We start from the raw sequence: 13,754 nt of genomic DNA on the forward strand, positions 1-13,754 counted from the left end.
TGCAGGAAGTTGCTGGGAAACCGGGATGGGCGCCAGCAGCCGTGAGGCTGCTGTGGCTTTAAAAGTGCCTCGACAGCCCCAGTGGCAGCGGTGAGCCGCACAGGCCACCTGCAGAGCCCGCCACAGCTGGGAAGATTAGTCTCTTCCACTAGACAACACCCATTACAATGTTCCAATAGCTATCACTTCCGCTAGGAGAGCTGCAGATGAGATATCGATTGTGTGGACCCCAGGCGAGCCCTTTCCCCAGCCTGAGAGGCGTGCAGATCAGCTCTGTGGCTGGCCTGGGCTGCCAGGGCCCCGCAGCCTCCTTCCCACAGATCCAGGTGAAGCCGACAGTGGCCCCAGGAGGTGGGCCGGTTTGGGCTGGCCCAGGCCTGGCCTCTGAACCTTTATTCCGTGTGCTCTTAGCTTTTAAGAAGGGCAGTTAGGGAGAGGGTTATTTCACATGTGTGTGAAAGTGGGAAAGGATGGTCAGCTTAGGGCCTCTCAGTGATATCTAGCCGGGCCATGGGGATGGGGGAGAAGCAAGAAGCCTGGCTGCAGTTGGGGGAGGGCAGCCTGATGCCAGCGTTTGGGTGGACAGTAGAAGCTTTGGGGTCAGGAAGTAACAGATCTCAACTCCACCCTTGCCCCCTTAAGACCTTAGCCTCCTCCCCAGTCAGCCTGCCTGCTGGCAGCTCCTAAGGTCTGCTACTTCTCCCTCTATTCAGGCACTGGAGCACTCAAAACGGGAAGACCTGGGCCCTGGGGGCAGGCTCTGTGAGGGCAGAGGCTGTATCTGTCCCCTCCCTGCCCACGCTGCCATGCCGCCCCCAGCCAGGTCTGTGCACATTGCCCATGTGTAAGCCGGATACCTTCGTAGAAATCAACTGACTGAAAGAGCAGAGGCAGGTGCAGCCTCCTCCGTTCCCTTATTCATTCCTCGCTCAGGGAATCGCACAGGTCAGGAAGCAGGCACAGCCCAGCGCTCTCATCAGACAAGCAAGACGCCTTTGCTGGTCGCTGCCATCAGTGCTGTGACGGGGAAAGCCCAGGAAGCTTTGAGCTTCCTTATTTGCCCGACATGCCCCCATCAATTTTTTGAAAGAAGGAAGGTGTTTTCCTTCTCTCTTTTACCTCCATGATTTCAAACACTCTCAGCATGGCACCAGGGAGCCAGCTTTCTGGGGCACTGCAAAGGTTCCTGTCTTTATCTGAGTGGTGGTTACACAGAGGATACACAAGGGAAAATTCATCGAGCTGTCCACCTGAGATTTATGTGTGCACACTGTGTGTGCATACCTGTGTATGCGTGTGCATGTGTGTATGTGTACATGTGTACATGCATGTTTATGTGTACGTATTTTGTGCCTCAACAAAAACCCACTCCATATTCTGCCTTTGAATAGGATTGTTTTGCTTCTTCCAAAGAGGCAGGAGGGGCCTGAAAGGAGGGGCCATGATGGCTGGTGGCTAGGGCCCCTCCTTGTCTTCCCAGCCCCAGAAGCTGAGAGGGGCCTGAGTTAACTTGCTCAGCCTGTCCTGCTGACACCCAGCCTCCCAGTGTCTGACTTCTCAGGATCCCGTCCTCCCAGACATGAGAAACCCTGCATCACTCAGACAGGAGCTGGGGAAGAAGGGCATTTAGAAATAGTAATAAAATGATAACCAAGATGGGATGAGAGAGTCTATTCATTCATTCAACATGATTTCATTGCGAGCCTCTTACCTGCCAAGCCCTGTGCTGAATGCCAGGTGGCACAGCTCTCGGAGCGCCTGTAGTCTGGAAAGTAGATGGAACCCATCACACGAATGTCCAGGGCTGGGCGTTTAGGGAAAGCTGGAGGGTGTGGTCCTCCACCTCAAGGGCCAAGAAAGTGGCCCTTGTCATGGCCCAGGGCTCATCAGCTCAGAGACAGGGCTGCCAATAATAAAATATACCCAATTGCCAAATTGTCACTTTATAACAAAAAGTTGAATTGTCACCCAGGCCAAACTTACATCGAGAAAGCATTGTTCCTTTGCAGGCATGTTACACAGGTCGACAAACCATGGTGGGAAGCCAGGAGCCCTGAGGCCCACAGTGGCTGTATAATGAACGGTGCCTGCAAGGTAGGCACTGCTATTATCCTGATTTTATATAATAGCTGAGGACCTTGAGGCCAATCAGAAATACTAAAGACGTCATCCCAGGTCACCAGTTAGGAAGAGGCAAGAATACAACTCAAGGGGCCGGCCCGGTGGCTCAGGCGGTTAGAGCTCCATGCTCCTAACTCCAAAGGCTGCAGGTTCGATTCCCACATGGGCCAGTGGGCTCTCAACCACAAGGTTGCCGGTTTGACTCCCGCAAGGGATGGTGGGCTGTGCCCCCTGCAACTAGAAAACGGCAACTAGAAAACGGCAACTGGACCTGGAGCTGAGCTGCACCCTCCACAACTAAGATTGAAAGAACAACAACTTGAAGCTGAACAGAACCCTCCACAACTAAGATTGAAAGGACAACAACTTGACTTGGAGAAAAGTCCTGGAAGTGCACACTGTTCCCCAATAAAGTCCTGTTCCCCTTCCCCAATAAAAAAAAAATCTTAAAAAAAAAAAAAGAATACAACTCAAGTTTGCACAGCCTCACCTGTACAAGAAGGGTTCTTCTGCCCCCTTCTTCCTTCACCATGATGGTTGTGCGGCTCCCCACCTCAGGGAGGGGAAGAAAGGGTCTTGTGAACTGTCCACGCAGGGCACACGTGGAGGGTGTTTTCTTTGCCTGACCAGTTTCTATGACATGCAGTGTCTCTCACGTTGTGGAGTGTCTCTCACGTCGTGCAGCAGTGACTGAGACGTGGCTCTGTCTCTGATGTGCCTCAGTGGGTCCTCCAGTATCCCTGGGAGGAGGGGCCTGTGATGAGTCCATCCTACAAATGGAGATACTCAAGCTCAGGGGAATGAAGTCCTTGCCGAGCTTCTCACAGTGAAGGGGAAGTCGCCAGGGTTTAGGACAGGTAGCCTAAGTCTGGTCCCTACCTGCCATCCCCTTCCCACCTGCCTTCCTTTGCTCCGCTCTGGCTGGATGCCTCCCCCCCCCCCCCCGCCTTGCTCCAGCCTCCGCCACCCCCTTTCCTAATCCATACTCTTCTCAATTCTTTATTTAATACTGGACATCTCTTTTCCATGCTTACATTAAAAACATTCATCTTAAACAGCTTTATTAAGATATAACTTATGTGTCACACAAGATTCACCCATTTTAAGTGCACAATTCAGGTTCATTATGAAGCCCATCAACAATGTGGAAAATTAATTATGCTATTATGTTAAGTGAAAAAAATGAAACAAACGTGAGGGCACACAGTGTAAACAGATTACATTACACGCATGAAAACAAAGGTGCATATGCAAAAATGACGAGCAGGAAGCATGTAAAAAACATATTAACAGAAATATTTTGGTTAGCATGTTGGATTCAGAAATGAATTTTTCTCCTAAGTTTTTGTAATTTTCAGTATCACTCTGGCTGAGCCCAGGTAACAGTAAGTGGGAGATACCAACACCTGCATCTACACCATGATATCTATTTGCATTTCCTGATTGACTTGAGAGCCGAGAACATGCCTAGAAAAAGACCTCCAATGTTGGCAGTGACCTGATTCAGATATACTCAACCTTCTCTGGTGGTCTGGGGGCAACGTCATGGAAGGCTTAGAGCTTATAGTTAGGGTCTCCCAAGGATAGGATGTACCTGGAGAGAAGGCCGAGTCTGTCCCAAAGAGCTAACACATGCAGTGGGATCTGAGAGCCAGAGGGCAAGGTGGCTCTAGTGGCACCTAGGGGCTGTTGGTTGGAACCATCGCCAACCCAGCTCATCTGGCTACACCCGAATGCCCGGGGGGAGAGGGGCTGTGTGTATGAAAAGCTGAGTTCTAACAGCTCGGTGTCAAAGCAACCCTACAATAGATCCCTTAAGGTGTGGTTTCCTACCCACTTCTCAGTTAGTGGGGTCTTAAGAGCAGGGGCAGTGGCGTGTCAATGTTGTGGGTAGTGGCTGCAGTGATATGACAGGAGTGACAAGGACGTGAGTGAAGGCAGGTACCGAACGGCAGCGAGACTGGATTGTAATGGTTCCTGAGTATTGCTTCATTCCTTGGCCTTCCAGAGCAGGGAGGGGGGGGCCTCTGAATCGGGTTCAACTTCCATGGTGAATTCTATCAAATATTTAGGAAAGAGACATTACCAATCCTGGACAAGGAAAAAACACATCCTTTTCTTACTTTTAATCTTTTAAAAATGATACTTGACTATCTAAAGCAAACACAATAGCAGTGTATTGTGGGGTTTTGTAGAAGTAATACGCATGACAACAGAAACACAACGTGAAATGGTCTAAGGTTGTACTGTTTTAAGAGTCTTATATTACATGTGAGGTAGTGTATTAATTAAAGGTAGACTGTGGTAAGCTAAAAATATGTACTGTAAATCTTACCATGTTTCCCCGAAAATAAGACCTAACTGGACTATCAGCTCTAATGCGTCTTTTGGAGCAAAAATTAATATAAGACCCGGTCTTATATAATATCATAAATATAATACCAGGCCTTATATTAATTTTTGCTCCAAAAGATGCATTAGAGCTGATTGAATGGCTCCAAAAGACGCATTAGAGCTGATTATTTTTGGGGAAACAGGGTAGAGAAACCACTAAAAAGGCAAAGAGAAGGATAGCTAATAAACCAACTCCTGAAAATAACTAAACCAGACAAAAGGCAGGAAAATAATTTAGAATGTGGAAATAATGAAACCTATGACTAGGGAAAGGTTAAGTAAGGGGGTATCAACATAATGGAATATTACATAGTTGTGGAAAGTGTTTAAGAAGTTTTAATGATGTAGGAAACTTTATGATATGTTAACATTTTAAGAGCAGGGTATGACACCTGGTTCTAAATTAGTTTAACCTAAGAACTCTGCAAAAATATTTGTAAGTATAGAAAAATATGACTGACAAGAAATACACTAAGTACACGCAGTGTTTGTAACTGGGTGGTGAGATGATGGGTGATCATTATTTCTACAGGATTGTTAATTTTAAAGAAAGACGCAGCCTATTGCAATGGCTAAGGACATAAAGACGTGAGATTTTGGGGGTCAGCCAGGCCAGGGTTTGGTCCTTGGCTCTGCCACTTGCTGAGTGACACTGGTAAATCAATTTCTCTGCATCTCAGTTGCCTCCCCTACAAAATGGAGATAAAAGCGTCTACCTCACAGTATTGTTTTGAAGATTCAATGAGATAGTTTGAATAGGGCGTAGCCATGTGTCTGGCACAAAGCTAATATTCATTGAGCAATTCATTTTTAACTTTTATAATCAGAGAAAAAGAAGTTTTAAAGACATAACTTTTGAAACGCTCATTGACAAAGGCAGTGGAGTGGAGGTCAGGAGCAGGGCAGGGACCAGAGCAACCAGCACTCAAGTTTTCCCAGTAAAGATGCTTTGGGTCGCAAGCAGCAGTAACCCTCTCACCAAGCTTAAGCCCTAAATCGTAATTGGTTATGAGAACACCAGGGTGTCTCAGAGAATCCAGGTTAAGAAATGCCATCAGCTTCCATGACACACAGGAGGATGGGAACTGGGATTCCAAACCCTGGATTCATTCTCCCCTCTTGCTTCTTTCTTCTTCCTCTCTGCCTTTCTAGGCACGGGGCATCCCATCATGCCTAAGTTTACCTGTCCTCACGTCTGGCCATTTTTCCAGGTGTAATTCCCGGGAGTGAGATTCTGATGGGCCCAGCTCTGGTCAGGTGTCCAGCCATGGTCCAATCAGATATGCTCAAGGGGGCGGAGTCACAGTACAAACGCGGCCTCTTTGGGCCCAATTTAGTGAAGGAGCGATAGAAGAACCGTGTAGGCCAGGTGGACATCCAAAGTGCCCATTCAATTCTGTCAGCTCTTCCCTCCTCTCTGCTCAGGCTTCTCTCCTTATTGGGGTTCTTGCCCCTCAAGTTAGGCTATTAAGGCCACTCAGCCACGTGGTCAGTCATGGCCACCATTCCTAGGCGTTCACTGTGAGCTGCAGGTAGGGCAGCTCCCACGTATGTCACCTAAACTCTCCTTGGTTTCCCTGGCACATGTCACAGGGCCACAGTTGGTGACAAATGCCAGGTGGCTGCGCTAGGGTTGGACCCAGGTGGGCACTTCTGGATTCCCTCTTTTTTTGCTGGTGGAGAGAGGGGTCGATTCTTCCAGATAAACAGATTCTCTGGCAAAAGGTGGCCTTCGGGAGCACTTAAATTAGAAAACACAAAGGTTGGTCTAAGAAAAGCACGATTGACTACACACACACACACACACACACACACACACACACACACACACACTCTTACCCCTGTCTCTGCAGAAATAAAGAAACAAAAGACTCATGTGTCTTTTTTTTTAATTGTCATTTTACAGCTCCCCACTGTATCCACCCCCCCACCCTTCCCTTCACTGACCACTTTTGCAGGCTACAGAGGACCAGAGAATAAAGCTGGGGCCTGGCACCCCCACTACGCCGCCAGCCCCGCCCCGGAGAACAAGTCACAATTACAAATTATCACGACAATTAGGGCCTGTACTTGGAGATGGGCAAAGTGAGGAGGCCCAGCTCCTCATTGTCAGCTGGTCTATTTGCCAGTGACCTTGCTCTGGAGGCGATGATATTCCTTCAGCCTGTAAACCAGAATCAAAACAAAGAAAAATGTAAATTAACAATAACAACACGCAGTCAGTTCAATTAATTCAGGCAGAGCTGGGGTGGCAGGGCAGCTGTTTGTTAAGACGTGTGTGAAGTTGTCTTTCTTTCTCCCTCTATTTCCTCTCCCGCCCTGGCCCCTCCTGCCCTCCAATCAGGATAATGTAATTAATTTATCTTAGGGGGAAAACATTGCTTGTCATTGTTGAAGACAAAGCATTTAACTGGCAATGGGAGAAATGAAGAGGCCATTATGAAAACCCAGTGTGTTTGGAGTCATTTAAAAGGGTTTGTAGTCATACAATACAAACAGAGAGCAAAGCAGGCCGGGAGGTGGAGGTGACTGTCGGAGGGGAGAGTGCCCAGGGAAAAGAGACTGGCTCTGGACGAAGATGGTGGCTGTGTGCCAGGGCAAGTGTCAAGGAGAGGAGAGAGGCTCTCACAACCTTCTTCCCAACCCCAAGCCCCATGAGAAGGAAGCTGGTAATTGAGACCCAGCACTGGGCAGACAGCTTTCTGGACTCAGTGCTGCGGCTTCCTAGCTATTTGACCATGGGCAAGTTACTTACATACTCTGAGCGTGGTTTTGGAGTTGCAAATTTGTGTAAGAATTAAATGAGACAACTTAGGAGATGCCTGGGAGTGGCTTAGTCTACAGTAGCTGCTGGCATAAATGACCGCTTGCTTTTGGTGCATGCCAGCCTCAGGGCCACGCCCAGGCTGAGTACGTGCCACCAGGCACTGTGCTCTACCTGCATGCCAGGGTCTGGGCCATGTGCTTCCTTTCCACAAACTCATATCAAATTGGCCCTGTACCTATGAGGCAGGTATGGTTAACGGCCCCACATGGGATTCCCAGATGTCTGGAAGGGGTCTGAGACCACACGGCAGTCAAAATTTGAACCCCGGTCTGAGTGGCTTCAGATGTGTGCCACCCCAATGGGCCATGGAGATCCACGTGGCTAGGATGGTTTCTAGCTAGACCTGTAGCTCAGGTATATGAAGGCGGGAGCTACCAGGTGGTCATCTGGGATGTCCTTCTACCTCTCCACCATTTCCCTTTCTAAACTGCCCAGGAAAGGTCTCCTCATTGAGACCCTGCAGCTGGAGAGGGTGGCAGTGAATGTCAGAGGCTAAGGGGAGGACCCCAAAACCTGGAGCCCTGGTGGCCAGGATCCTTTTGGCTGTCACAAGTGTGCCTTCTGGTCCCGCTGAGAATGGGAGCAGGCTGGGTCCAAAGCAGGCACGGAGGATGCCACGAGTAGAGGGACTGGAAGGTGGGGCTTGTCTAGGGCAGGGTGGCTCAGAGTGGTCGAGCTCCCAGCAGAGTTTGTTCCCCTAATTTGGGGGGGTCTGAGGACCCACCGGGGCCCAGAGTTTCTCACCTCAGGGCATTGATGTTGATGAAACCAGTGGCATCGATTGGCTCGTAATCGCCCTGCACATTCATGCTGCAAGGAGAGAATAGAAGTTGGTCAGCACTCTGGGCTTTGCCCTTGGCACCCAAGGGCCCTCTGGGGCCAGGAACAGCTGCTGCATGGATGGGCACGTCAGGTTTCAGCCCAGCCAGTGCTCACTGGCTGGTGTCTTCCTATGACCAGAGCATTGCGTAGGTAAACTGAGGACAAACATCTGAGCCATCTCCGCCCTCGGGGCTGTGAGGGCTCCAAGGAGTGGTCAGGAACAGCTGATGATGTCCAGTGGCTGAAGGCCCAGGAGGCCAGGGGGTGCACGTGGGAACAGTCTCGATTTTTGTCCCTCAGGCTACAGAGGGGCCTCCAACATTCACGGCAAGATTTACCCACTGTGTCACCTTTTACCTTGTTTGTCCAACCAGTGAGACCCTGTGAAATTCCTCCTCAAACCCAGGCACTATTACTCACATCATTTATTCGTTCATTCATTCGTTCATTCATTCAGGTATTTATTAAATACCTCCTGCCTGCCAGGTGCTCAGGAAACAAGAGCAAGACAAGAACAGTGCCCACCGGGGGGAGCAGACATAAGCAATCTATCATCCATCTGCCTTCATTAATTACGACTGTGAAAAGCTCTTTGGACAAGTTCAGGGCACTGTGGTCTCAGATCTGACACTACAAGGCCACCGTCCATGCCTCCGGAGGAAAGGGGTTTGCTCCCCCGTTTCTCATGGGCCCCTCCTTGTGCCCAGCCTTGAATCAGCCTCTTGTCCTCATGTCTGACAAACTCCAGCCTCAGGACATAACAGTTTCCAAGGTTCTCATGACAAGGAGGTGGCCTGTCCCCTCAGGAGCCTTCTCCAGAGAGGTGAGACCGGGGACAGGATGGGGCAGGGCAGAGGGAATTTGCTGTTTTTCAGCTACCCCGAGGCTGTGCCTCTGACTGGTTCTTTGTGGATTGTGGACTTTCTACAACAAATGGGGTCTCTACATCCAGCTGCCCCGAAACTTGCTCAGGACTTGGGCTGTTGCCCTCCCCCTCCACGCCCTTACCCTGACCTTCATGGGGCCCTGAAGCTGGTGCATGGTATCCCCACACCCCCACCCCGCCCTCCACTCCCCTCCACCTCACCGGCCCCTCCAGTGCTCAGGTAGGTGAGGCCACCAGCGGCCAACCAGCAAGTTCCCTGAAAAGGGACAAGATGTCCAACTTCAGAGGGACTGCTGCTTGAGCCCTCACCGGTCAGAAGAAAGACTGGGCCAAACTAAAACACCAAATCACTTTTACAGACCTTGTTGGGAGTGACAATCCAAGCTTAACCTGACCCCCGTACACGCACACACAAACCGTGAATCAGCTAAGGACACCGGCCTCTCTCACTGTCTGAATCGCCCGGTCCCCTGTGGAAGGGCCCCAGGGAGAAGACAGGAGCCCCTCCCGCCTGTGCATCTCTCCTTCCGCCTCCATCTCTCACGTGTCAAAAGGAACTCTGCCACCCCCTCCCCAAATGGGCCCTTTTGGACTGGCCCACCAGACTGCAAGGTGAGGCCCATGCTCAGGGACAAACCTGTCCCACGGCTGCCGAAATGTTTCCAGAGGTGTTTCTCAGGAACTGAAAAACCTCTTTTTAAAACTGGTTTGGGGTTGGGGGGGGGGGTGGAAAAAGAGTTTACAATGATTTTTTTTTTCTACCTCCCCTGACGGTCTACAGAAAACCTCTGTGCTTTTATTTTTGTTCATTCGAGTGGCTCTGACCTGCTCTATAATTACGTTACTTTCTACCTACTGTGCCGCGGCATTTCCAGTTCTGCTACCTCTCGCGGCTTCCTTGCTGGTCCCTGTGACGCTGTCACTCAAGGGCTTTCAAGTCAGCGATGTAGAAATCAAAAAGAAAAGGGAAATGGTCGGAGACACAGTGAGAATAAATGCTCCTGCTTTTCTCTCTTTTTTTCCCCTTTCCCTTTTTACTTTATTCATTTAATCTCCCTGAGTGAGACTGTAAGGCTTAATGAAGGGTTGGGCAGATTATTAGAGGCTGTTGATTTGGAGGGGGAGGGAAGAAAGAGCCAGAGAGAGAAAGAGAGAAGATAATTTGACATTTACCCCGACTGATCTAAACGGATTCGGTTATATTTATGGCTTATAAAGTGTTTAGAAAGATTGAAGTGGGGAGAAACTCAACACGGCGAAGAGAGGCAAAGAGAAAAATAATATTGACTACCAAACAAAACTTGTACTTTAATTCTCAACTGGCTTCCAGGAGGGGAGAGCTGGCCTCAGCCTGGGACTTGAGTCAGTTGTGGCAGTCTGTCCCACAGGGATCTGTCCCCCACCTCTTGTTTGACCAGGTGACCTCCAAAGAGACGCCTTGCTCCATGGTCAAGGCCACTCTCTCATTCACAATGCAAACATAGGCACAGCTAATAGGCAATTGCTACCTCTGACCCAGCCCACCAGGCCTCTCCTATTCTCCTCGCATCCTTCTCAGTGCCTTGGCCTGGCCCATCAGTGAGGAAGCCCATCAAGGTCCCCATCCTTGGCTCTCTATTCATCTCACTGACTCTCCCCTACAGTCTCCTCTCGACTTCAGAAAACATTGAGATGTCTACCACTGTCCAATGTCCTCAACCCACATTCTCCTCAACTCTAGACTCCTATGTCCAATGAGCTAGTTCTCCTAGCCTACTTCAAAGAAATCCCAACCTCAAGAGCATGAGCTTACCTCAAGAACATTCCCTTGGCTCAGTAATTGACACCAAAGTATACCCAGCCGCTCATGCCAAAAAAATCCAGGTGATTCTGGAGCTTTCTATTTCCCTCTACATCAAGCCCTTTTTAGTCCACCTCCTAAATATTTGCCAAATCCATCAACCTGGTTCAAGCCACCACAAACATGTCCCTGGGAAGCCCTTGTTTCCACCCTTGCCAGCTCCCACCTTGCTCAAACCCATTCTCCAGAGCAGCCAGAAGGACTCTCGAAACACACAGATCCAATCACGTCCTTCCTTTTCAGCTCTGGCTCCAGGACCCTCACACTCTGGCCCTTTGTCCCTCAGGTTCTTGTAGTGCCTGGGGTGTTCTGGATTCTTCCAAGGCTTAGAGCCTCTGCACATGACATACTCTTATCTTTTGGGGATCAGCTCAAAGAAATTTCTCCACACCCCCATTATTATACCCAGCCAGAGTATCCTATACCTCCTCATAGCCCGGTGTCACCCTTCCTAATTCTCCATTCAGTTGATCATTTGATTGGTGCATTTCTCCCATCTAGCCTGAAGGTTCCACAAAGGCAGAGGTGGTATCAACACTCTTCCTGACAGTTCCCCCCACTCCCATGTTCTGCATAGGACCTGACATGTGCTCAGGCACATCCTTGTTGAGAAAGCCAGTCAGAAGAGACACTGGACATGAGGACATGCACCAGCAGTAAGACAGGTGTGGGGGCACCTACCTCACCAGCTCTTCATTGTAGAGGGACAGTGGGGACTCCCGGCCAAGGATGTACACCTGACCCTTGAAGACAGACACCTTCACCTTCCCTTCCACATGCTCCTGTGACTTGGCGATGCAGTAGCGGACATATTCACACTCAGGGCTGTGCCAGAATCCTATGGGGAGAAAAAAGTGAGAGACCTAGGGAGGCCACCATGCTGCTGGCCTTGGGCCGGGGCGTGGGGGGACTGGGGTTCAGGAAGGGCACCAGTGCTACACCCCATCATGGCCTGGATCTGCCTTGTTCACTGCTGAGTTCCGGCACCATGTGCACTTGTAAACAGCCACATCAAGGAACAAGCCCGGGAGCCCCTCCTGTGACCTTGAGGGCTCCTGTGGGTAAGGAGGTGCTCTCCCTTGTCCCTGCCATCCAGTCAACCCCCCAAGGGTCAGGAGGAGGGGCGCTAACTCACTGCTTCAGGCCACAGACATTCAGGGAGCACCACGGACAGGCGCTGGGGACAGTGGTAAAGGGACCCCATCCTTTGTCCACAGGGAGCTCAGTTTTACGAGGGCAGCTTTTCTGGGTGAGGAAGTGAGGCTCGGGAAAGTTTAGCAACTTCTCCAAGATCACACAGACTGCAGTGGGGGGGCCTAGGCCTTCAGTTGGCCCAAGTGGAAACAACTCTGCTTCACATGACCACCTTGGAGCTTTCCTGATTATGTTTGGAACATCCCATCAGTGCATGAGATGCCTGAGAGATGGGGTACCTCCCTACCCCCAGGCCCTGTCCCCAGCACTGGCAGGCTCAGACCTGTGGACAGCCTGCTCCATTCTAGTCTCTGCTGAGGGGCCGGCAGGAAGGCTGGCCGGGGTTGGGGGAGGGACAGGGGTGCACAAGGGGTAGGGTTTCTCTGAAATGGAGCTGGGAAGGTGAGCCCACCTGGGCAGCTGTGAGGCCAGATGGCTTGTGATCTCCTGCCCTGATAAAGGGCTGGGTCAGCCCCAGGTCTGTGGCTATTGTTGGAGGCCCAGGCCTCCAGGGGCACCTGCTGAAGCTCTCCGTGGGAAAGGGGAGCAGACCTCTGGGATGGGGGCTGGTGGCTTGCAGAGGTGGGGGAGGGCTGGGCAGGCAGAGAAGAGTTTGGGTCCTGGCTCTCTGGTGACCTGCCATGTGAGTTCACATCCCCCAGTTCTACTTTGACAAGCAACCTCTAGGTGCCTCAGTTCCTCATTTACACAGTGTGATAATATACTAACCACTCGCTGGGGGTTGTGTGCATTCAGTGAGGATGCAAGCTAAGCTCTGAGCATCTCATTTGAGATTTGAACACGGCCTCCATCAGTCCTCACTATATCCAGGGAGACAGACACCCAGAATGGCAAGAGCCTGTCCGAAGCCACACAGCGAGATCTTAAAGTGCGCAGACCCCGTGGGCGGGGACCCTGATGGCCCCACCCCCCACCATGCCCCTTGTCCTGGGCTTGGCCATCTTTCTGACTAAGTAGGGGTAATTACATCGTTAAGTTCCCAGGCTGGAAGACAGGCAGTAGATGGAGCCAGAGATAGGGGGACAGAGACCCCTGTGGGAGCACCTGGCCTGGGCTTTATCCCAGGATCTCCCACCTCTATCCCGTGGGGGTCTGGTGCTCAGATTTCTTTTCCAAGCAGACCCAGCTTGGGGTGGCGGACAGTGAGCTTCCTGTGCTGCATGGGGTAGACCCTACGTGTCCCAGGCCTGTGGATGTGCTGTAGGTGGGGCCTGGGCCTGGGCCAACCACTTTCCTAATGGGGATGACAACCCTCTGTGTGAGTTGTACATTACACGCATTTTACTGCCGCAGAAACTGAGGCAAGGGGAGAGCAGGTGAGCTGTGCCCACTAAATGAGATGGGTCCTGAAGTTGTGGTCCTGCCAGGATGACCTTGTATGGGGGGGCAGGGTCTCTCAGGACCTGGAGGTGGGGAGCCTGTACAAACTCCATACAGGTAGACCAGGAAATTTGGGGGTGAGAGGACAGAGGTCACAGTAACCAGGGCATCTAGGACTGGGGCCAAGACAGAAAGGCTTCCTTGCCTCAGTGGTCCTATCTGTGCCCTAAGACCACAGGGGGTCCGAGGAAGCCAGGTGTCACAGCAGAGTGACAGTCTGTATCACTGAGGAGCTAGACAGATCTGGGAAAAGACCAGTGTCCCTTACT

The 13,754-nt window shown here is 50.9% G+C and overlaps 1 protein-coding gene across 2 annotated transcripts in view; it reads right to left on the minus strand.

Moving 5' to 3' along the window:
* Nucleotides 1–6,387: 6,387 nt before the first annotated feature.
* The window catches only part of ASS1 (argininosuccinate synthase 1), a 49,378-nt gene continuing 42,011 nt past the window's right edge, over nt 6,388–13,754 (minus strand). For both annotated transcript variants that reach the window (XM_019728854.3, XM_019728853.2), the window contains 3 exons: nt 11,572–11,728; nt 8,087–8,152; nt 6,388–6,679 (listed from right to left, as the gene is read on the minus strand). In XM_019728854.3, coding sequence (XP_019584413.2) covers nt 6,634–6,679; nt 8,087–8,152; nt 11,572–11,728 — 269 coding nt within the window. In that variant the 3' untranslated portion in view covers nt 6,388–6,633. The remainder of the gene's footprint in view (nt 6,680–8,086; nt 8,153–11,571; nt 11,729–13,754) is intronic.

This window comes from Rhinolophus sinicus, chromosome 16 (assembly GCF_057876585.1).
Source record: "Rhinolophus sinicus isolate RSI-liver-muscle chromosome 16, RSI-T2T, whole genome shotgun sequence".
NCBI lineage: Eukaryota > Metazoa > Chordata > Mammalia > Chiroptera > Rhinolophidae > Rhinolophus > Rhinolophus sinicus.